Source organism: Cajanus cajan, chromosome 4 (assembly GCF_000230855.2).
Source record: "Cajanus cajan strain Asha chromosome 4, NIPB_CcT2T_4, whole genome shotgun sequence".
Taxonomy (NCBI): Eukaryota; Viridiplantae; Streptophyta; class Magnoliopsida; order Fabales; family Fabaceae; genus Cajanus; species Cajanus cajan.
In genome coordinates, this window is record NC_138520.1 from 67,373,639 (window position 1) to 67,397,805 (window position 24,167).

Consider the following 24,167-nt stretch of genomic DNA (forward strand, 5'->3'; position numbering starts at 1 on the left):
ATTGTTAACATATATATCAAAATATGAAAACTTATTAAATTTTAAACACTTATATGATAAGTTTTTATTATATAAAATAAGGTTTTAAGTAAGTTATTTAAAATCAACTTATACAGTAGTAGACTTCTATTTGGTTCTCACGCGCGGTGCCCTAATCATCTCACTTCAGACGAAAAAGGGAACACGTAAACTTTATAATAATAGATGCTTCTTTAATCTTTTTGCATTATAAACAATTGATTAGTTAATACAATGAAACAAAGCAACATTATTTGTGGCCACGGTTAGATTAGAAGTGAGCATGCTAATAATGTTCATTAATTATTAAAGTGTAATGTCTTGATATCATAATAGGGTTTGATCAGAGTAACAGGTAAAAGCAATTAAGAAAACGAGGAATTATAGGTGTAAAAAACAAAATGGCTTTCAACATCGTGGCTTTTGTTCTGATGGCACTTCTTTGTAGGTTTGTCGTGTAGGATTTCCATCCGATTAAATTCCAATCAAGATATGAGAATGTTTCTGTGTCTAAGAAGACAACATAGACGGTATTAATTATTTGAAGGGCCAAGACAACTCATCTTGCATCTCTGATGAGATGTGCAAAGTTATCTTCAAAGCAACTATGTCCAATGTTTGAGATTAAACTAATTATTTAGCCTTTATTCTATATAAAACATTTAAAATGTTTTAAATTGTTGAAATTTAAGTTTGAACACAGTTGATTTTAGATGCTGAGAACATGGTATGAACTTTTAAGACATATAATGTGTTATTTTAAAGAACTTATTTATGGACTCTCATGCAAATCTCTCATTATATATAACGATTTTTTTAATGTTAAAGATGTAAAATTAGTAAATTTTTAACCCAAAAAAGAAAAGAACATAAAAAAAGAAAAGATAACAGTACTGCAATACTCACTCTAAAAAGAGATAATGTAAGGTACTAGTACAAAAGAGATATTTTATGTTAGTTATTTTAGGGTTTTTACGTCATAAATAAGTTCGACGTCAATGCGGGAGACATAAATTTACATCGGATCCACCATGTCCGATGTAAAACATCCTCCCCGTCATCGGCGGCATCTACCTCTCTCACATTGCTGGTCGGAAGCCCTAGGCCGGCTTCGAGGCCGTCCTCTTGGCCCTCTACGCGCATGAAACAATCTCACGCGACGCCCAACCGCTCTGCGTCACAATCCCCGACCTCACAAACCCCAGCATCTACCACGACGCCAAAGCCTCCCCCAACAAAAATGCCGAAGATTCATATATAGGCAATGAAAGGGAAATGAACGGAAGGCTCGCCGGAAATAGCAACTCACTTTCGCCGAAAACTCCGAAACGTCCTTCACTAGATTCCAATTGGTCAAAAAGATGGAGAATGACCCACCAATGACGAGCCACCCTTCGCCGGAAGTCGTCGTAGCTCAAAACGCAACCAGAACTTGTTCTCACCTTCGCCAGAAATCGCCCAAATGCTTTTCAGATTAACCTAGGTCGCGCGCGCGAGGAAGACGAAGGCGCGCCCTGTGATATAAAAAGGTTTTTACGTCGGACTAAATAGGGGTCCGACGTAAAATTTCAAATCTACGTCGGCTATGGCTTCTGTCCAACGTAGATTTCAAATTTTATGTCAGATCCTATGTAGTCCGACGTAAAATAATTCGACTTATTTTCAAAATTGTCACCGCGTCTTTTTTACGTCGCTTATTTGTATGTCCGACGACAAAGAGATGATGTAAAAGACTGATTTTTCACTAGTGAGGGTATCATATTTATTAGAGAGAGCAGGATCATTGAGATATCATATAATTAAATGAGAATTAAAGGAAAATAAAGATAATTATAAAGAAAATAAGGAGGAAATAATTTTGTAATTAAAACACAATAATTAAAAAATAAATACCTTGTAAACACATTTTTAAGGTAAATAAATCTTAAGTTGCTCAAAAGTTTCAATCATGAATAAACTTTTATTTTTTAAAATAATTTAAACTTTTGAAATATCTCAAAATATATAACAATCTCACATATTTTAAAAGATTTAAAAAGAAATTATAGATTCTTTAGAGAGAATGATTTTTGTAATTAAAACACAATGGTCAAAAAATAAAATAATATATTTAATAAGATATTTAAAAGAGTTTATAAGCTTATTCAACTAATTTGTAAGCTCATTTAACTAAAAATAAGTTTGTTTAATATGTGAATTTATTTTAAGAACTTATAACTTATTTTCATAAGTTAATTAAAGTAACATAATTTATAAGCTCTTAACTTTTTTTCTCTTTTTCTTCTATCATTAATTTACTTAAAATCATTTCTTATTTTCTTTTAATTTAAAAACCAATTTGTCTACACATTAGTGTTACTCTCCTTATTAAATAAATAAGTATGTCATTTTATATTAATCAACTAGTTGATAAACTAATCTTATCAAATAATTTAAATTCAATCAATTAACTTATTTTAAGAGTTTATACACTTAAAGTTTATATTTATAAGTTAATTTAAGTAGCATATAACTCATAAGTTCTCATTTTTTTTATTACTTTTTTATTATCACTAATTTGCCTCAATTTTTTATAGCTATTTTGTCTCCACGTTAGTGTCTCTTGTTGAGCACCAAGGGAGTTATCGATATTGTCCGCTTTGGGTCCAAGTTCTCACAGATTTGCTTTTGGATATCGCCCAAAAGGCCTATTAACTAATAGAGACAAGTGTGTGTACATAAACTCATGTCCATCCTCTTGTTTGAACGATGTAGGACTTTGTTTGCATCCCAACATCTCTTTCCTATTTCTTTTAAATAAATAAATAAATAATCCTTTTACATTGATCAATAACTTGCTTAACTAATTTATTTTAAACTTTCAGTCAACCTATAAACTAATTTTACCATACATCCTCATTTCGTAAATCGGAATGTATAAAATTCACGGATTATTCAGGAAAACTAGACATTATTAATGGCCTTCATCATTCCATGGTTACCCGGGGTAGACAACAACATGAACATCAATTATGTTGTTGTTGTTGTGTCTGATTACTCCTTCATCAAACATATATCTATATGTTAAATAATTAAAGACCCAATATATATATATAGATGATCATGATCCACTAATATTAAAAACCATTGCAAGAGCAAGAATCTTATCCTGCCAACACCGATCAGATCCTTTGCTGACGAGGCCTATGAATTTCTTAGCTTATCTTAGATTCCTCATATATAAATATGCCCAAACATTAATCGTAAGACGTAAATGAATGTGTTACGTTATGATGCAGCAGCTACAGATTCTTCACTTTCAAGTTAGGTACAGCAAGTTCAGAATTCACCAAACAGCAACAGCATATATACCATTAATTAAAGTTCCATATATATAATTTAATGTAATTATATATTCTACTCACTTATAAGTGGTTACACGTGAGAATAGAGAGTCTGATTTGGGAAGAATTCATCTCAATCACTCCTTCGATATGGATATTCGATCATAATGAATACTCATAATTGTACACTCCATTTTGATTGTGGAATGCGATGAAAATAAGAGAGATAGAAAGGAAAAATGATAAAGAAAACACGAAAAAGAATAAAAAGCCAAAACTTATATGGTAAGTACTATTGGTATTATTCACCATGGATGAAAATTGAAATTTTATGTGAATAATATATATGTTAATATTTAATATTTTTTTTTTTTACGTATTTGTCAAGATCTTCCGATCCGACTCTAATTATAAAATAATACTAATAACATTTATAATATGGATGTTTTGTCTTGACCAAAATTAGAGTAGAACTGAGTTGGATGAGAAAGTGAAATTATGATAAGTATCTTCTTATTAAAATTTAGAAACTCTTCATTTTTTATTAGGTGGAAATAGTAATTATAATTGGTTATGAGAAAGGAAATCGAGAGAAGAGATAAAAATTTAAAATGTAAATCAGTAAAAAAATAAAAATTTAAACCTTTTATCTATAGAATTGTTTTAGTTTCTCTTCAATTGAATAAAGAGAAAAGTATTATCATCCCTATTTTTTTATCCCTTACCATAAGAAAATAGAATATTATAAAGCATAGCCCAAATCTTGAGCTAAAGTGCGGGTTTTGTGGCTAAGCGACGTTGCATTCTGACAAGAAAGATATGGCCACTGAAAACAGATACGATTAGAATTTTTGTGAGAGAAAGAGACTCTTTTCTTTTTTTATTATTTACAAATAATGGAGATATAAATGAATAAATCTATATTAATACATACTTTTAGTGAAAATCTTACGTTAAATCTTATCGGTATATGAGAATCTTTTTAATCCACGACGATTAAAATATTACGAGTTGAATTAGTTCTGTCTCCATGTATTTACAAAAAATGTTAATAAACACGTTTGATAGCTAGGATAATTTTTTAATATATACAAAGTTGTAAATATAATATATTATTATTGTAAATTCATCATATCTATCTTAATAATTTAGAGAAGTATTATATTAATTATAAAAGACAATCTTAACATCAATATTTTTAATTATATAATATGTGTTCTTTTATTATATAATATACAAGATTTAAAAAATAATAAAAAAATTTATGATTAACTAACAATGACGCTACTTAATTTTTTGGCAAAACACCTAATTTGGTCCCTTATAATAATTAATAGTTTCAATTTCGTCCCTCTATAATTTTTTGTTTCAATTTGGTCCCTAATAATTAAAAAAGTGTCAATGTGAGACTTTCCATCCAAATTTCACAAACGGTGTTAAATGTAGATGACGTACATAACTTAATATGGTTTCAGAACGGGCCGTTCCAGGTCATTAAAAAAAAGGGGTGAGGAGGCATGCCACCTATGCATCTACGTGACATCCACGTCATCACATTTAACACCGTTTGTGAAATTTAGACATAAAGTCTGAAATTGACATTTTTTAAATTATTGGGGACCAAATTGAAAAAAAAAATTATAGAAGAATGAAATTGAAACTATTAATTATTATAAGGGATCAAATTAAGTGTTTTGCCTAATTTTTTGTTGTTGTCAATTTACTTGATCACATCAAAGAATTTTAAATGGATTATGTATGAGTTGTGTTAATCAATCAATGATTTTAAAATATCTAGTTCAGTTCAAAGTTTAATGGCGTAAGTAATTGAATTAATAATGATAATATTGTGTTTAAAATTGTGATTTATTTAATTTTATTAGTTAAATAATTTATGTTAATGTGCTGTTTTAATATTTTAAAGTTCTAAGAATTCAAGAATTTTTATAACTGTAATTGTTTGAGGTTATTTTGGGTTGAGGTCAAACTTGACTAAATTTAGAGAAAAATATACAAAATTATCTTAAGACTTGAATTGTATAAGTTCATTTATTAAGGATTTTAGAGAGATAAACCCTAGAGTTAAAGAAGATCTTTCTTTCTTCGAACTTAATATGAGTGCTCTAATCTTTTCCTAGAGCATAGATTTGAGTTACCAAGTTGAGATTCGAGGCTTGAGAATCGGAGGTTCAAAATTGTTGTACGACGAGAGCTTGGAGAGTCTCATTCTTCATTGTTGTTCCTACCTTTTCTCATTTCTAGAAGAATCGAGGTAAGAGAAGCTTGTAGATCAATCCTTATTGTGTTACATGTGTTGATTGTTTACTTGATTTGCCCATTTGTGGCTTTATTGTCGAATTGAGTAGTAAGAAACCCTTATTACATAGGTTTTTGGATGTCTAAGTTTTCTAAAAGAAGAATGAGTGACCTTGAATATTCTTGTTGTTGCATGTTGCTTAAATTTATGAAATTGAGCTATTGATGTTGTATAAATGTTGATTTGAAGATTTATATGTTGAGCTGTGTAGAGTAATGATTGAATGTGTTGAAAGAAGTTGAATTGTTTTAAGTTTATGAACATGTTCTTGAAGTATGACTATCTATTGGGTTTACTCACTTGGAGCATCCCTGTGATCGCTCAAGCGAGCTTGCTCGATCAATTCATGGTGATTTTTCACTTGACTCACTTGGAGCGCTCATTTGTTGCTCTAAGCAAATAAAATTCGCTTAGAGTGAGGCCTTACTCAATTAAGCAAGCGAATCACTTCTCCTAGGGTGCTATTTGTCTAAAATTGCTTAGACGAGTTGTGAGAACTTGGAGCAAATTTCGTTCCCTCAAAGTACACTCTTCATGGCTTGGAGTGAGTGTCTCTTGGAAACTTGTAACTTTTAAGCCATGTTGTCTCTAGATGTTATGTTGTGAATTCATGAGGGATGTTGTTGTGTAGTGTTGAGTTGTGAAATGCATGAGGCATGTTGTTGTATTGAATTATATTGATAAAATGTATGATGCATGTTTTTTAACTGTATTATTGAAATATCCCATGGTATGGATATGTATTGTGGTGCTTGGAGAGTCCAATTGTTGAAAATTGTTATGGATTGTTTTTTAGGTGAGACATATTCATTAAAGTGTTATGGATTGTTTTTGAGAAAATAGAAAAAGTATTGGATTGAGGTGAGGCATTTCTTCTTGGACACACACTTGTATAATTATATATTGTACTATTCGTACCGCTATGCCGAGCTTGAGCTCGACATCACAGCGCGGAGTGACCTCGGACACGCGCTAGGCGACATCGGCTCGCTATCCAATTAGGTCATAAACTGATCTCGGGCCCAAGGCCCAACAAAACCCTAATACACACAAAGGTACGTGCATTACTTATACGAGACTCATAAATCCACAAACACTAACTTTAGCATCGGAGTCTCTTTTGCAGGTACCACCCCCATCTTGGAGCATCAAGCGTACCAGCGAAGGAGGCTCACCAATCTTACTCGGAGGATCATCTCTACAGCAGATTTTCGGTGAGAACATTTGGCGTCCACCGTGGGGCCGATCAAGACAGCTCTTATCGGCTACTCTTATGGTTTCTACCAGAAGCCATAGCAGACGCGCAACAGACGACCTAGATCACGCAACTACCATGGACAACGAAGCAGTATTGAGAAGGCTATTCGAGAAGGTCGAGCAGATGCGGCAGCAACACACCGCCGATCTGCAAAACATGCGTGCCAAGCACGAAACTGACCTAGCCGCGATGCGAACCGCCAATGAAGCAAACCTAGCGGCGCGCGTATCCGCGCTCAGCTACCACGGCGCACCTTTGATCAACCCCCTCAACCGAGTCACCTAAACGAGGAAGAGGGGCACTCGGTTTCCCAACCGCCAATAGCGCATAGGAAACCGACTCCAAAGCCTGCCACGCATCGATCTCATGCACCGACACACAAATCGGCCCATGAGGTCAGCAATGCTCCTACTCATGTCGCGGGGGATCAACCAACCTTCTGCCGTCATCCTTTTGTGGATGGCATTATGGAGACGCCACTCCCTCTCGGATGGAAGCCTCTCCACCTCGACCGCTACGACAGGACGACAGACCCAAACGAGCACATCAACCTGTACACCACACAGGTAAACCTCTACACCAATAACGATGCTATTCTGTGTAGGGTTTTTCCAACCTCGCTCAAAGGGGCCGCGCTCAACTGGTACACCCAGCTACCTGCCGAGTCAATTGACAGCTTCGGCACCCTGGTCAGACGGTTCACGGCGCAATACGCAACGAGCCGACCTCATCACATCACATCCGCCGCCTTGGCCATCCTCAGACAAGGCGACGACGAACCATTAAGGACATTCATGGAGCGCTTCGCTGGCATCTCCGTCAAAATCCGCAACTTAAACTCCGAGGTCGCACTGCACTCCATGCTCATGGCGTTGAAGCCAGGACCTTTCGTCGACAGCCTTTGCCGACGACCTCCTCCCGACATGGACGAGCTCCGAGCTCGCGCTGCTGGGTACATCCAGATGGAGGAGCATGCCGAGTTCCGCAAGGCAATTCGCGACAAACCACAAGGAAAGCAAGACCAAGGTCAGGCCACGAACATTTAAAGTTGGCGACCTTGTTTGGCGATTACGGGGAGAAGCAAGAATAGACCCCTCCAAAGGAAAATTTGGAACTTGGAATTCCACCCACCTCAAATTTTATTTCTGTTAACTTGTAAATTCAGGGGATGTACTCTTTTTCCTCTTCAGCCTTTTTTCCCACTAAAGAAAAGGGTTTTTGGCCAAGGAAGGTTTTAACGAGGCACCCCTCAGAAATAATTCAACAAAGCAACTCCATTCCCATACATTTTCGGTATTGGCACATTAACCATGATGACTAACCAAGGTCGAGTTCGAACCTTGATATGCCAAGGTCAAATCCGAACCTTGATGCCAAGGTCGAGTTTGAACCTTGAGATCACATTTTCTTAACCAAGGTCGAGTTCGAACCTTGATATGCCAAGGTCGAGTCCGAACCTTTATATGCCAAGGTCGAGTCCAAACCTTGAAATCACATTTTCTTAACCAAGGTCGAGTTCGAACCTTGATATGCAAAGGTCGAGTCCGAACCTTGAGATCACATTTTCTTAACCAAGGTCGAGTTCGAACCTTGATATACCAAGGTTGAGTCTGAACCTTGATATGCCAAGGTCGAGTCCGAACCTTGAGATCACATTTTCTTAACCAAGGTCGAGTTCGAACCTTGATATGCCAAGGTCGAGTACGAACCTTGAAATCACATTTTCTTAACCAAGGTCGAGTTCGAACCGTGATATGCCAAGGTCGAATCCGAACCTTGAGATCACATTTTCTTAACCAAGGTCGAGTTCGAACCTTGATATGCCAAGGTCGAGTCCGAACCTTGATATGCCAAGGTCGAGTCCGAACCTTAAGATCACATTTTCTTAACCAAGGTCGAGTTCAAACCTTGATATGCCAAGGTCGAGTCCGAACCTTGAGATCACATTTTCTTAACCAAGGTCGAGTTCGAACCTTGATATGCCAAGGTCGAATCCGAACCTTGATGCCAAGGTCGAGTTCGAACCTTGAGATCACATTTTCTTAACCAAGGTCGAGTTTGAACCTTGATATGCCAAGGTCGAATCCGAACCTTGATGCCAAGGTCGAGTTCGAACCTTGAGATCACATTTTCTTAACCAAGGTCGAGTTCGAACCTTGATATGCCAAGGTCGAGTCCGAACCTTGATATGCCAAGGTCGAGTCCGAACCTTGAGATCACATTTTCTTAACCAAGGTCGAGTTCGAACCTTGATATGCTAAGGTCGAGTCCGAACCTTGAGATCACATTTTCTTAACCAAGGTCGAGTTCGAACCTTGATATGCCAAGTTCGAATCCGAACCTTGATGCCAAGGTCAAGTTCGAACCTTGAGATCACATTTTCTTAACCAAGGTCGAGTTCGAACCTTGATATGCCAAGGTCGAGTCCGAACCTTGAGATCACATCTACTTAACAAGGTCAATTTTGAACCTTCAAACAACAAATTTGGGAACTCCTCAGAAACCCCTTTGCTCTTACATCACTCGGTGCTTGGGGGGCTAGTGTACTGGCCAGCCGAGTTGCCGACTTGTCCCTCACCAATCTGCTGACTCGGTCAAAGGTTTACCAGCCTAACCAAGCAGTAAGCTCATTATTGCCGAGCTCCTCAGCCCGGCCATGAAACATGGACATCGGAACACCACATCGGCCCAAAGAGGCCATGTCATCAAACAAATAAAAATACAATCTTGTCACCGCGCTGCCCACGCGTTATGGGAACGAGGTGACGGTTATGACACATGGCGTCATGACAAATAGGCGTACGCGAAAAGTCACGACCCCTTGTCAAGCTCGGTCTTAACTCCTCGACCTACGGTCTTCGGAGCTCGGGGGGCTAGTGTACTGTCCGTACCGCTATGCCGAGCTTGAGCTCGACATCACAGCGCGGAGTGACCTCGGACACACGGTAGGCGACATCGGCTCGCTATCCAATTAGGTCATAAACTGATCTCGGGCCCAAGGCCCAACAAAACCCTAATACACAAAGGTACGTGCATTACTTATACGAGACTCATACAACCACAAACACTAACTTTAGCATCGGAGTCTCTTTTGCAGGTACCACCCCCATCTTGGAGCATCAAGCGTACCAGCGAAGGAGGCTCACCAATCTTACTCGGAGGATCATTTCTACAGCAGATTTCCGGTAAGAACATATATAATTGGGTTGAATTTGCTTGACATCCCACCCATGAATTTAATTGGATAATCCTGGTAATGGGGAGAATATTATACAATCAACTACCCTAATTATATAAATGCAATTTAATTGTCAATTAAATTCATTCAAAAGGTCTTTTTTATTGTTTATTGATACTATTAGATTAATTGATGTTAATTGTAATATCGATTTATAAGTTAATTGAAATTACACGGTACTCTAAATTGGAATTGTTATTTGTTTTGAAATTCACTTCATGTCACTAGAATTGGAAGAAAAAACTTTTTATTTGTTCCTTGAATTGAATTCACATTGTGGCTAATATTTGTTGCTTGAACATAGTTACTTTTTTATGGGAGCAAGTGTTTTAATAAAAGTGTTATTGTGATATGGTTAGAATTTTGAATCGTTAGGCTTAAGTTGTGATTGATTTTTTTAATTGAATTAATGTATAATTATTATGTATTATATGACAACTAAAGTGGTATTGGCATGTTAAAGTTTTGTCTTTGCATGTAAATTTCAATTATGAATGACGTGAAATTAAGTTTGCTTTTGATTGAGTGCTCTTATTGGTTATTCACTCACTTTATTGTGTGATTTAAGTATTATTTTGCTACATGCATACTATAGAGAGTTGTTGGTGAAATTCTTTTTGTTGCTTTGTTACCTACTACTTGAATCTTGGATTGGATTTTGAAAATTAATTCATAAAATGAATCAATAAATAAGTAGTTAATTTTTTTTGTTGTTGTAAAACCCAGGTACTTATGAATGAATGCCTAATCGCTTGAGCAATTTATGTTTAAAATGTGTACTTTCCTTAACATTTTAAGGTTGTTGAATTTTATCTTTTACCACTACAGTGAATTTCAACATATTTATATACTTAAGATTTTAATATCAACATCTTTTTTCACTATCCATTGAAAACTTTAGAATATTGGAGTGAGTGATTGATAAAGGAAGACTTGCTTTCTCAACTTCAAAGGTTCATATAACGCATAAAGAACACATTAAAGATATATCTAATTATATCTTCAACAAGTAAGTGTATAATTTAAATTAGTATTCTGAATACATATAAACTTTGATCTTCTTTGCATGTTTTTTTTTCCAATAAGCCCATAACATGAGTAATTAGTCTTAATTGGATTTTTCTTAAAGTAAGTAGTTTAAATAATTCAATCCTCGAAGATACATTTTATTAGTTTTGTAACAATTTTGTAAAATTATTAAATTTCATATTCACTTTAGTGTAATAAACTTCTCAAGCTTGATTAACCCACGTAGGAGGCGATTCTCATCCCAGGGCCAATATACCAATATTGTCAGCCATGTTCGATGGCCTTTGAGCAATTTTGACTATCCCAAATTGAAGAGCTGGACTAGAGAAATCATTTCCCTATGGCATGTTTGGGTAAACATTAGGGAATTAGTTTAATTAGGTGACTTCTTTGGATGGAGTTAACTGAACCTTCTCGATAAAGTTACATTTTTTTTTTCTTGGCCTTTTGTATTTCATTATGGACCATTAGCCTTACTATATTGCTCAATTGCCTAGACAAGTGCAACATAATATCATGAACCCACATTTCCTTATGTTGTCTTGCCACTAAGGGAATACCCAAAGTAACCTCCATCATAGGACTTATGGCTGACTAGGTGGTCTTGTTTCTTCCTCACTATCCACATAATCCTACATCACATTTAGGAGGATATCTAGTCAATGTAGCTAATTCCTTAATGGTGTGTTTGGATGAGGAATTTACATAGAGTAATTCATTTATTTGAAGAATTTCAAATTCCTTGAGGTGAAATGCTTTGTTTGGATGAAGAATTTACAAAGAATTTGAAATCCAAACATTTGTGAAATTCCTTAAAATAGTAGAATTTCAAATTCTCCCAAAAATGGGAGAATTTGAAATTCCTCATATTTGTTTTTCTTATTTCACCTATATATTTTATCTTATCTCTTCATTCTTTTAATTATTAGATATTCAAAAATATTTTTAGAATTATTAAATATTATCTTATATTAATTTTTAAAATTATTAAATATTATCTAATATTAATTTTTTAAATTATTAAATATTTAAAAATGGATTAATATTTATTTTTATAAAGTTTAATTTAAAAATCTCAACATATAAATATATTTTTAAAATCAATTTTAGTATGATGGAATCAAATTATCATATTCAACCTAACAATTTAAAATTTAAAAAATTTGAATTGACTCATCTAAACAAAATATTTTAAGAATGATAGAAATTGAAATCAAAGTAATTCAAATACCAAGAATTTAAAATTCCTTGAATTTATAAAATTTCTCATCCAAACACACTATAAGGATTCTAAATAGCAAGACTAAAATAACATTGGCAGATGATTGTAAAGATAACTACTAAAATTAAATAGGAAAAAAGGTTATAAAGAAAACTCATAAAGGAACGTTGGAAAGGAAACGATAAAGGATAACTATAAATAACTAGAAAATAAAAGCAAATTTCATTGATTTGGTCATGGACCTTGTTTATAACTTTGTTTTACAATTTATACCCTCTCAAACTTCAATCGTTTAAATCATTAATAGCCGCTTACTATCATACTTCTAAGGAAGGTGAATTTTATGCTCCAAAATATAGTAACTTCACTTAAAAAATTTTGCCCCTCTTAGGATCATTTTTCTTGCTCTTACATAAAAATGCTCAACAATATTTTGGATACCACATTCTTTGTCATTTTTCATTTTTTTTCCCGCCATTAGCCATTTCAATACTCATATAATTGTTGGTAGTTTCTTCATAAATAATCTTCTATATATTACACCATCTAATGAATTAACCATTTTGATGTTAATACCTACAACTTTTTTTTTAATGTATACAAGACAGACAAATAAAGGTAGAACATAAAATTTTGTGTATACTATTTTAACCTATTACTACTAAGTTGACTCTATTGATTTAAAATTAATCTTTAACTCCCTTTTGCAAAATTTGCTTAGTGCTTAAAAAAAATCATTGGCTATTTTATATTTGAGTTCAAATCAAACATCAAGTATTTTATACTTGTTCGTGCTCTTTTCAAAATACTTTTATTTTATAATTTAATTATTAAAAATGAAAATATTATGTGAGATGTAAGAACACAATCACACTGGCTATATTTTGGTGCCCTAATTGGAATGAGTAAATTATGTCGAGCTTAGCATGTCGAACGATTTTTATTTTTTATTTTTTGCGTGGTATTGACATAATTGTATTAAAGTGACAAATGTTAATTAGAGTTGTTTTGGTAATTAGCTTTGAAAGTTAAACTATTGGGGCGTCATATGCTCCAGAAAATATTTATCCATGTAAGTTGGGCTTCAACCCATGACCCAATAATATTTATGGGTCACAAGAAGCTGCTACACATACATAGCTGCTTTTGTCTTCTATCTGTCTTTTGCTCTCCAAGAAAAAAAAACTAAATACTTTATAGATAAATGTTTTATTTCATTAATAAATAAATTTTTTCATAAGCCAAAATTAGTTTATAAAAAACTAATTTGAAAACTTTTTTTTTATATTAAATTTTTAATTTATTTTTTAAATTTATACATAAGTTATGTTTAACTAATGAAAAAAATCAATTTTGTTTTTCTTTTCCTTTAAGTGCTGAGCAATTTACGTAAATCTGTGCAGCTTTAAATTATGAAATAAACCACTATGAAAACCAACGATAATTATTACATTAAAATACATGACAACATGTCTTCAATAGCTATAAAACCATTTGCTTAAATACGCTTGAGTGATATGTTTTACTAATTTTTTTATTTATCATAAAAACAATGAAAAATTCAAGTTTAAACTAAGACCATCTAATATTTATAAATTTTAGTAGAGTTATATTTTCTCATGTAAAGTATCAAACTAATGTATATTTTTATAATTAAATTACAAACTTGAAAATTAATCCTAATTTAAACTAATGCAACACAAACCAAAAAAAAAAACTCTTAAAAATACACTAAACATATATAAAAATGTACAAGTAAAAAAAGTGATTAAAACAATATACTTCTATTCATATAAAATGACAATAAATACTTATAAAAAGTTAAGTTATAAAATCAAAATATTAATTCAATATAAATATACTACATATTTGTCTTTTAAGACCATAAAAAAGAAATAGATTGACAAACCGATCCCTTGAGTTAGTGAATTGGTAAATTTATTTATCTAACCTAATATACAAACATGTTAACTCACCAAATTTAACTCATGATATCATCTTTACTCTCCATTGTATTTTAATTTTTTTTCTTCATATACACAGATTGTCTTTCCTCATGCTAGTTTGTTATAAAGAAAAAATAATAATAATTTCCCATTATAAGTAAACGTTTGTTTCAATTTATTTCAAAAATCAATTATTTAACTTCCATAAAATTTTATATAAAAAAACATAAGTTTTCAAAACATTCCAAACTAAAAAATTAAATAGTAAATGTTGGAAACTGTTGTTACCGGAGATCGGTCGAGAAGGACGATCTGCTAGGCAATATTGGTGAGCTTTCCTTACTAGGTACGTCACCTGCTTCGAAGTGGGAATGGTACCTGCAAAAGAGATTCCGATACTAAAATTAGTGTTTGATAGTGTAATCGTCTCATATATATATATACCTTGATATGAATTAAGATTTTCCTCTTATGCAAGAATAACGTTAATTTGAGCCTGAAGTTATCCTCGACCCAATAGATAATGAACCTTTACTCTGATCGATATCATATGACATATATATGATGTCATTTAGTACTTTAGTGCCGAACTCAAACTCGGCTTCTTGGATAGTACAGAAACATTTTTGTGAGTAATTTAATTGTAGTAGCAAGTTGTTTGATCGAAGAAAGGAGGCAAATTAAAAAGGGTTGGTTTGGAATTTGGAAGTTGGAAGAGAACATGTCATCCAACCGTAAGAGCAGTGTCAGCAGCAGAAGTGGTACACGTGGCATGATGGGTTTCCATTTACGTGTCAAGTATGCAGGACAAGACCAATTTCGTAAGACCAATCAAAACCTCAGAGGACACTCTGCACGCCCACTTCTAAAAGGTTTAAGAATGCCACTCAATTGAACCACCAGAATTTGATGGCTTCGGCCCCACATCGATATCATGTTTTCGCACGCTCAAAGTCAATTCAACCTTCCAAGGTAACCCACTACCCACTTATAGAGCTGTCAAAACGGGCTATCCGGCCCGGTCTGGCCCGACCTACTACGAGTTGGCTATTTGGTGGGCTAACCCAACTCGACTCATTTATCAGTGAGCTCAAAAAAATCGAATCTGGCCCGGCCCACCACGGGTTGGTGGGTTAAACGGGTTGGCTCACCTTTAAAAAAAATAAGTTTTTTTCATTTTTTTTCTTCTTAATATACAATTAAAGCCCAAAAATTTAAACTTATTTTAAAAATCTGAGATTCTTAATTAAGACATCCATAAATGAATCATTCATCCTAAACATTAAATGATAATTTTAAATACAATTAAATCAAATCTAAATAATCTCAAATAGATAAATATAATCTAAAATCATCTTAAACTTCAAATATAATCCAAAATCATCTTAAACTTCAAATACAATCCAAAATCATAAAAATTACAAATCACAATCCAACATTAAATTATTATTGTCTCATGTTAGACTGCACCATGACCTAATAATTATTGTATTTTTAAAATAAAAAAAAATTAATCACGGGTTGGTGAGCCAGCCCGGCTCACCACGGGTTCAACCCGGGTGAGCCGGGTTGTTAGTGAGCCGGGTTCAAATTTGACCCGCATTGAAATTTTCAATTTTTTTTTAACCCAACCCGGCTCGAACCCGTGGTGAGCCGGGTTAGCTCACCGGGCCAAACCCATTTTGACAGCTCTACCCACTTACACAAACTTCATTTTCAAAACCCCACATTTATTTTTATACAATAACTCAACCCCATGTTTCAATGCTAACTAATCTTATTTCTCTACCATAATTAAAGAGATTAACTATATAAAACCTTTTAACTTTTGAGGAAAAACAAACTATTCGTTGTAATAATATAAAATTTATTTTCTTTAATATGATCTAAAATTGCTACAAGTTTTTTTGTCATAAGAAAAGCTTGACAGTCTGACGTACAACCTTCACCCAACTTATCTTAATTTTGATTTTAATTATAGTCACACATTTTTCAAGTTCTACCATGCAAAGGATACTAGTGTGAGCGCACATACGTTAGTGTCTAATAGCAAATTCCTTTGACCAAATAAACTGAAATTGTTGAAGATCCTTAAATAGAATTAGTGACATTTACTAGTATTATTTATTAATTACTTGTTTTTTTTTTAATTCTAGTTGAGATCTGCCAACATTTTGTAACTATATAATAGTATTGCTCATGATTTTTTCGGCACATAGAATTACTTACCCATCATTCAATAACATGTCATCATTCATATAGAAAACTTTGCCTGTTATAACAATGGTATAGAAAGACAAACTTTTTTAAGAGACGTGACAATAATAATTAGATGATAACCTAAAGAAAGTTAGGCACCGGTGATAAATTAAGATTAAAGTATTTAACCTATACTATTATTAATTTTTTTTGAGTAACTAATATAGGAGTCATAAATGCCCAATTCCTTAATGTGAGGAAATAGGCAACTTTGGATGCGAAAAACTAGAAATTGTTTTAATGCAATACCAAAAACTTTTAACTAGGAAGAATCAATGCCATTATTTACTCACAACTCAACAGACTTTAAGAACTCTCACATGGGAAAGTCTGTATCCAGCCATCTAAGTGGTGCGTTACTTTATGTTTCTTAACTCCACAAAGCTGAAGAACAGTTTGTGGAAGAGAATAGAAAACCAACAAAAAATTTCTTGTGCCCATTTTTGTAATCAGCAACCCCACCACATGTTGGATTCATTTGTAATTTTTTAAGGCAGGGAACAATATGAAAGCTCAAATTCTTTTTGGGAGTGGGAGGTGTGAGGTGGGTCTTGCAGAGTTTCACTAATCATGTTTACCTTTTCCTTCACTTGCTCTCATCAATTCTGGCCTCAACACACCACCACACTCCAAACCCACCTCCCAAAACAATCAAAAACTATTTCCAAAAGTGAAAAAGGAAAACTTGATGTTGTTGGTGCCACTCATGAGGCTTTCCCCTTTCCTTCTCCTCCTTCTTGTTCTCTTGTTCAATTATGCCTTTTCTGAGTCTGGTGTTGGTGTTGGATACCAACTCATGGTGGCAGTTCCTGTGGAGTATGACATGAGTTTCAAAGGGAGGGCTTTTCTTGTGGAGACCAATCAGACTGCACCAAATTTCAGAGTGGCATTGAGCATTGAAGCCATCAATGGGAAATACTCGTGCTCATTGGAGGTTTTCCTTGGGGATGTGAAGGTGTGGGATTCTGGACATTACTCCAGGTTTTATACCACTGAGAAGTGCTTGCTAGAGCTCACAATGGATGGGGATTTAAGGCTGAAAGGTCCTAAAGAAAGAGTGGGATGGAAGACTGGAACTTCTGGACAAGGTGTGAAGGTAAAAACTATGACAGTATGACACTATGCATACCAATGGTGTTACCTTTGACATGTAAGAATGCATATATATATATAGTCATTGGATAATGATATTTACATAAATTATCAATTCACATAATTCTCACAAAATAAATGAATGAGAGGTACATAAGTTTTATTTTTTTTTTATTTTTTTTAACTGTGTGCAAAATCTAGTCTTTAACCGAACAGAATGGTGTCTTGTTATACATATAGAGCATGTTTGGATGCAAGTCATTTTTGATTGGACGTGGTTCACTAGAAGCAACGATATTAGTTGCTTTTGCATCAATTTTGATGTGAATTTACTTAAAAGTGAATCATGGATGTGGAACCAAACATTCACACAGTTGACCTCACCTGGTGGGAAAAGACTTTTGCTATTGTTTGTTTGTGAGGAAAGAAAAGGTGTGTCACTATTGTTCATAGACAATTAAGCTGAATTGCATGGAATCTAACACATTATTTGCTGCATTGAATCACTTTGAAGCAGAGATTGCAGATACTGAGGACAGGCAATCTGGTGCTTGTAGATGCACTTTACAATATAAAGTGGCAGAGTTTCAATTTTCCAACGGATGTGATGCTGAGGGGTCAGCAACTTGATGTGGCAACTCGCTTGACATCTTCCCAAAGCAACTCAAGCTTGTTCTACTACTCTTTTGAAATTGAGAACAAGAAGGTTGCTATGTACTTGAACTATGGTAAATTGAGGTATTCTTACTGGGGGTTTCAGCCTTCTATGAATCGAAGTATTACATATGTTAAGCTGAGTTCAAGAGGGTTGGTGTTGTTTGATGTCAAATACAAGAAAATAGCACAAATTCCAGCTAAAGGGATTCACCCACTGAGATTTCTAGCACTGAAGAATGAAACAGGAAACTTAGGCCTCTATTACTACTCACCTGAGAAAGGAAACTTTGTGGCCTCTTTTCAAGCACTAAACAGCACATGTGATCTTCCAATTGCTTGTAGACCTTATGGCATATGCACATTCTCCAATTCCTGCTCATGTATTCAGCTTTGGACAAATGAAATCAAGGCTGGTGCTGGTTGCAGTGGGGGGGTTTCAGGAGGGTTTTGCAATGGTAAAGAGGCAGAAATGCTGGAACTAGATAATGTAAGTAGTGTGCTTAAAAATGTTCCTAAAATGGTCAATATTAGCCAAAAAGCATGTGCAAATTTGTGCTTAAAGGATTGTAAATGTGCTGCTGCATTGTATTTTGGGAATGCAAGCACAGGTGTGGCAGAATGTTATCTTTATAGAGTAGTGTTGGGTCTAAGACAGGTAGATAAAAGCACAGGATTTAGTTATATGGTTAAGGTCCCAAAGGGTACTGGTAAAAACCATGAGAGACATAGTGTGAAAAAATGGGTGTTGGTTTTGGCAGGAGGAGTTGATGGACTCATACTTCTACTTCTTGTTGGAGGGTTTGGTTACTGGTTGGTTAAAAGGAGAAGTCATAACTTGCATTCTCAAGCCAGCACTACATGATCTGTCGAGTAAAGCCTGGCCAGGTTTAATGTCTGAGTTCATAAGTGAAAAAACAAAATTAGAGGAATCATTCATTGAAACATGTAAACACAATTTTGGTTGATTTCAGGAGAATGACATCATAGATCATCCAAGTGAAGTGAATTTTTTTATGACAAAATGCTGCATATTTGCAGCATATAGAAAATTTGTTTTTCAATGATGGAAATAGATGTGAACTTTTGAAATGTCGATTTCTGAAGTTAAAGTATACATGTTTGGTTTCTTCATGAATCATGTTTCTGATTGTGCATCATTTAACTAGTTAATTATCTTGTGGTTATTAGACCTAGTGATTAATTTCATCAATGAAAGATAATACCTCTAAGTATTAATGGCAGACATCTGTTTAGGTTGAGATATGAGAGGATCTCCCTTGTTTGTTTTCCATCTCAAATTGTAAGTTCATGATTTGGACCTGGGCTCAAGGTTGATTTCTTTCTTTCTTTTTTTCTTTTTAATTCTTTTACAAAAAAAAAAAGTATTTCTCTTTTAGAATTCCTTCCCACGAAAGCAAAGCATGTATTACAATCACTAATCCCTGAAATCGGAAGGTCTTGCTCATTTATGTCTCATTGATATGGTATCTAACAATTGCAGTAAATGTTTGATATTTTAGGATTTCAATTCATTACCTGGCCCATGTGATTTATTAAATAGTTACTTCTAAAGGTGCACCTTGCAAGGTTGTTCTATTATTATGTAGGGGTATCTCATAATAGTCACGAGGTGGTTCAAATGTCTTGCAAGAACCGGTGTTATTAGTCATACTTCAAAGAGAACATAATCGTATGAAAGTTAAACATTTATGGGAACTGCTATGGTCATTGGATCAAGGAAATCTAATCTTTCCACCATTACATAACCAATGATGGTTATAATTAGGTATCCCTGACTATCAAAATTTCAGAATCAGGTAAGAAATATAATGGAGGACATTAGCTAAAATGAGAAATGCATTAATCCTACCTTAATACAATATTTCAATTTCTTTGAAACACAATAAAAGGGAAGTCTAGTCTCTAATTATCATTTATCACGTTGAAGAGATACAAATAGTAATATGGTTCAAACATTTTATTATTATTAGCAACCAAATCTGCTGTTATATGCATGGTAAGAGCAGGTCTTATATTAATATCTCTTACTCAAGGTTTAAGTCTTATATTCTGTGATAATTAAACACTAATTCTATCTACTAAGATCACTGCAATGCTTATAGCCAATGCATGTAAATGAACACAAAACCAGTAGTTAATGTAAACTTTATTTGAATACAAGTTTAAAACAAGTTTTTTGTTTTTTTTTAGAATTTCTCTACTAAAAATAAAAGGTTTTTTCTAGTAGAAAAGTTTAGAAGTTCAAAAAAAAAAAAAAATTCTAAAAAAACCACACTTGTAAACTTATACCCAAACAAGTTCATAGCCATTAATTCATAAACGACTCACCTACTAACAAACAACCGCAAATAAGTCTAAATCCTCCTACAACATCTTCATACAAATCCCTGAAAGAATTGAATGCAATTTATATTTTCAAGATGTTAAATTCATTCACTTAGACCATTATTAATTTAGGAAGATATAACATTACTCATCCATTGACTTCTGATCTCCTACAAAAGCATATAATTCCAAATGACTAGTTCTTAGACCTACTGAACAAGTTCTAAAAAATGGTATACAACCAAGATTTCGGCCATAACATCGCACAATGTCAAACATCACGACGCGGTGACCACGACATCAATTCAACAACACGCAATGTTCATATAACAAAACAGTTTGCAATGCTCTCTCATCTCATTTCCAAACAGAACAAGCTTAAATAAACTCCTACAATGAAAGATATTTACTGAATATAAGTTATGGTCTCTTACTCTCTTAGTAAGCTAGTGTCCAAAGGTAGCCATGAAATGGGAAAAAAAATATATTTGAAGATACGATGAAGACATGTAGTTATTGACACTTGACAGCAATAGAACAACATGAATAGCAGCTAGTTAGAACGCTAGAGTGGCTATTTAAATTTATATACATTGGGTGAGTCAACAGCCAAAAAAAGCACTCGGTTGTACTGTGCTTACGAATACTATATATGACTATAGAAGGAAGTTAAGAAAAATCTGAAAACCAACCCTAGTGAGAAACAATGAATATGTATTTACGTTTTCCAGCTAACACGAAAACTACTTCACCAAACTTTTGTTGTATGAATCACTTCTTATTTATGCTCTCAAGTAATTAATCATTAGCTTTTCTGTGATGATGATACAATCATAAGCTCTCTGATTGGTGGTGCTGAGAAAAGTTAAAGGTGCAGTTGCAACCTAATTAGAGGTACTAGTGTAGTATCCTAGTACTGATGCAGGAAACTGTACTTGCAGTATTTTGGTACAAGTGAAAGCGTAAATAGAAATAACAAAAGAAGAGAGAAATAGATGAAAAGTAAAATGAAATTTAATACTATTTGAATTTAGAGGTTATAAAAAAATAAGTATACAAAACTAATTTTTAAATAAAAAATAATTTAAATATATTTTTAGTCTATTAAATATAAGATAAATTTATTTTTTTCTCTATAAAAAAATTGAGTTTTTAGCCCGAAAAAATAAAAATCCTATATTACTTTTTTAATTTAAATGTTATGAGTAGATCTATCAAATAAAACATAAAACTCAATATTACTGAATTTGTCAAATAAAATTTATATATATATATATATATATTAATATTTGTGTTAGTAAAAAATTATATTATATTTAACTAATGATGTATAATTATCTCAATTAATTATTATCAATTATGTTATTGGTAGTTTTGGAGAACTAAAATAAATTTATTTAAAATTATTAACACCAAAAAAGTTAATTTAAAATATAAGATAATTAACTCGTAATCAATCAACTATTGTACAAACAAAAATGGACTTCCGTGCTAATGTATATGGCATTGATAATCAATTACAATTTCCGATAATCGGTTTATATCAACGAGAAACATGGTAATCAACGAGAAACAATTAAAACACTTTTTTTTTCTTCTCTTTCTTTCTATTTCCGATTACCAAACTTGATAATTTTATTATCTCTCTTCTACTTTTCTTCTCCTTTATTTTTAGAGTTAATTATTTATATACTGACAAAATTTTTTTTACACTGGCAACCAATTATATCTTTTAATTATGCTATGTCACTGTTAAAAATAAATGTGTTTACAGTGACATGACACAATTAAAAGATATAATTAGTTGTCAGTGTAAAAAAACTTTACACTGACAGTGTTTATGTGATTAACTCTTATTTTTATCCTCATAAAAATGAAATTAGTTTATCTTATCTTTATAAAATTAATTCATATGATAAAATAAACATATGTAGATAGTTCGATAACAAATGATACAATAGGTCTAACAACAATCAATAATCTATCAAATTAAGAAAATAGTTAATTAAGTTAATTTATAATAATAAATTTATTTTATTTTTATAATTTATTCAAAATTACCATTGTACTACTTTCTTTTAATAAATACTTATATCTCTCCTAACCAATTAAAGTGACTTGTTTAATGAGTTTTGAAGCTTGTGGTCAATTATTAATTATCAAATATGTGTATATCTTCTATTTATTTTAGACAATATCTAAGCATATTATGCTTTTGAGTCATGTCCTTATCAAAAATAAATATTAAAAATTAGACAAAAGAAAGGAAAAATTTGAAGGAAGAAGAAGCCAGTTGGTCAAATATGTTCAAAGCAAGCTATTTTAGTCACTTTGAGTAAGGCAAGACCTACAATCAAAGTAAGGGAACACGTGCATAAAGTAAGTAAGACAATTCGTCCAAAGAAACAATGATTAGGTGCCTAAAGCGACATACTTGCTCAAAATGAGTCACCTTAGTCGCTTTGAGCAAGTCAATTCAAGAAAGTAACATAGAATATGAAGAAGATCACACTTTGACATAGAAGAAAACACTTTCATATATTTTGTATTTTAAGCTATATTAGATAAAGGAAAGTGAGAAACGAGAGTGTTCACAAAGTTCTTTAAGATATTTTTTGTTTCTTTTGTGTGATCTCATTAGTCATGAATGACTATTTCACCTATGTTGGGATTTGACGTAGTTGACTATACTTCATGTAATTATTCATGTTATTCAATTGCATTTTTATTCATTTAATTATTGTTGTTGTTATTCTTCTTTTAATGCATGTTTTTGATTTGATAACCTTCTGCATGATCTCATAAAATTAATCAAAATTGGAAAATATTTTTAAAACTACGATCTGGAAAAACAATACTAATAGTACTTATTATTATAAATGATAATAACTATTAGTCAATGTTTAGGCATTTGATCTTAATGCAAGTTGCTTAATTAATTTGATAAGGAAATGAGTTTTCATGAAGGAACTTAAAATTTCTTATCTATGAAATTAGGATTAAAATATTTTTTATTGGTTGTTGAATTAATTTAATAATAACTGAAATTAAATAATAATTGGAAAGGAAACATGTGAAGAAGGTTTATATATTTTTTTTTGTTCGTTCCTGGAGTATCCACGAGGCACCTCAAAGGATGGGATAACTGGGCCCCAAGATTTAACGCGGTTGCATACACAAGGCAGGATTCGAACCCCTGACCTTTCTTAAGCGTGGATCAACCCCTACCGCTAAACCATACGATTGGGGTTAATTTATTTTCTGATATTGAAACCTTAAAACTTATCTATATAATTTTATGCAATTTTTTAAACTTAATCTTTTATTCACTTGCCCTAATTAATATTAAATTAGATTAATTAATTGTTACACAAGCTTATGTAAATTTAATATTTGATCTTTTGTTTATTTTACTACTTACGATAATCAGTACACTTATCAATAGTCTAATATAAATTCATG

The 24,167-nt window shown here is 32.9% G+C and overlaps 1 protein-coding gene across 1 annotated transcript; it reads left to right on the top strand.

The window, feature by feature from the left end:
• Positions 1-17,178: 17,178 nt before the first annotated feature.
• LOC109813648 (D-mannose binding lectin protein with Apple-like carbohydrate-binding domain-containing protein) lies at positions 17,179-19,899 on the top strand. The gene is made up of 2 exons (XM_020377875.3): positions 17,179-17,706; positions 18,220-19,899. Exons 1-2 carry the CDS (start codon positions 17,299-17,301, stop codon positions 19,219-19,221), a joined length of 1,410 nt encoding a protein of 469 aa, XP_020233464.1. The 5' UTR covers positions 17,179-17,298; the 3' UTR covers positions 19,222-19,899.
• Positions 19,900-24,167: the final 4,268 nt, after the last annotated feature.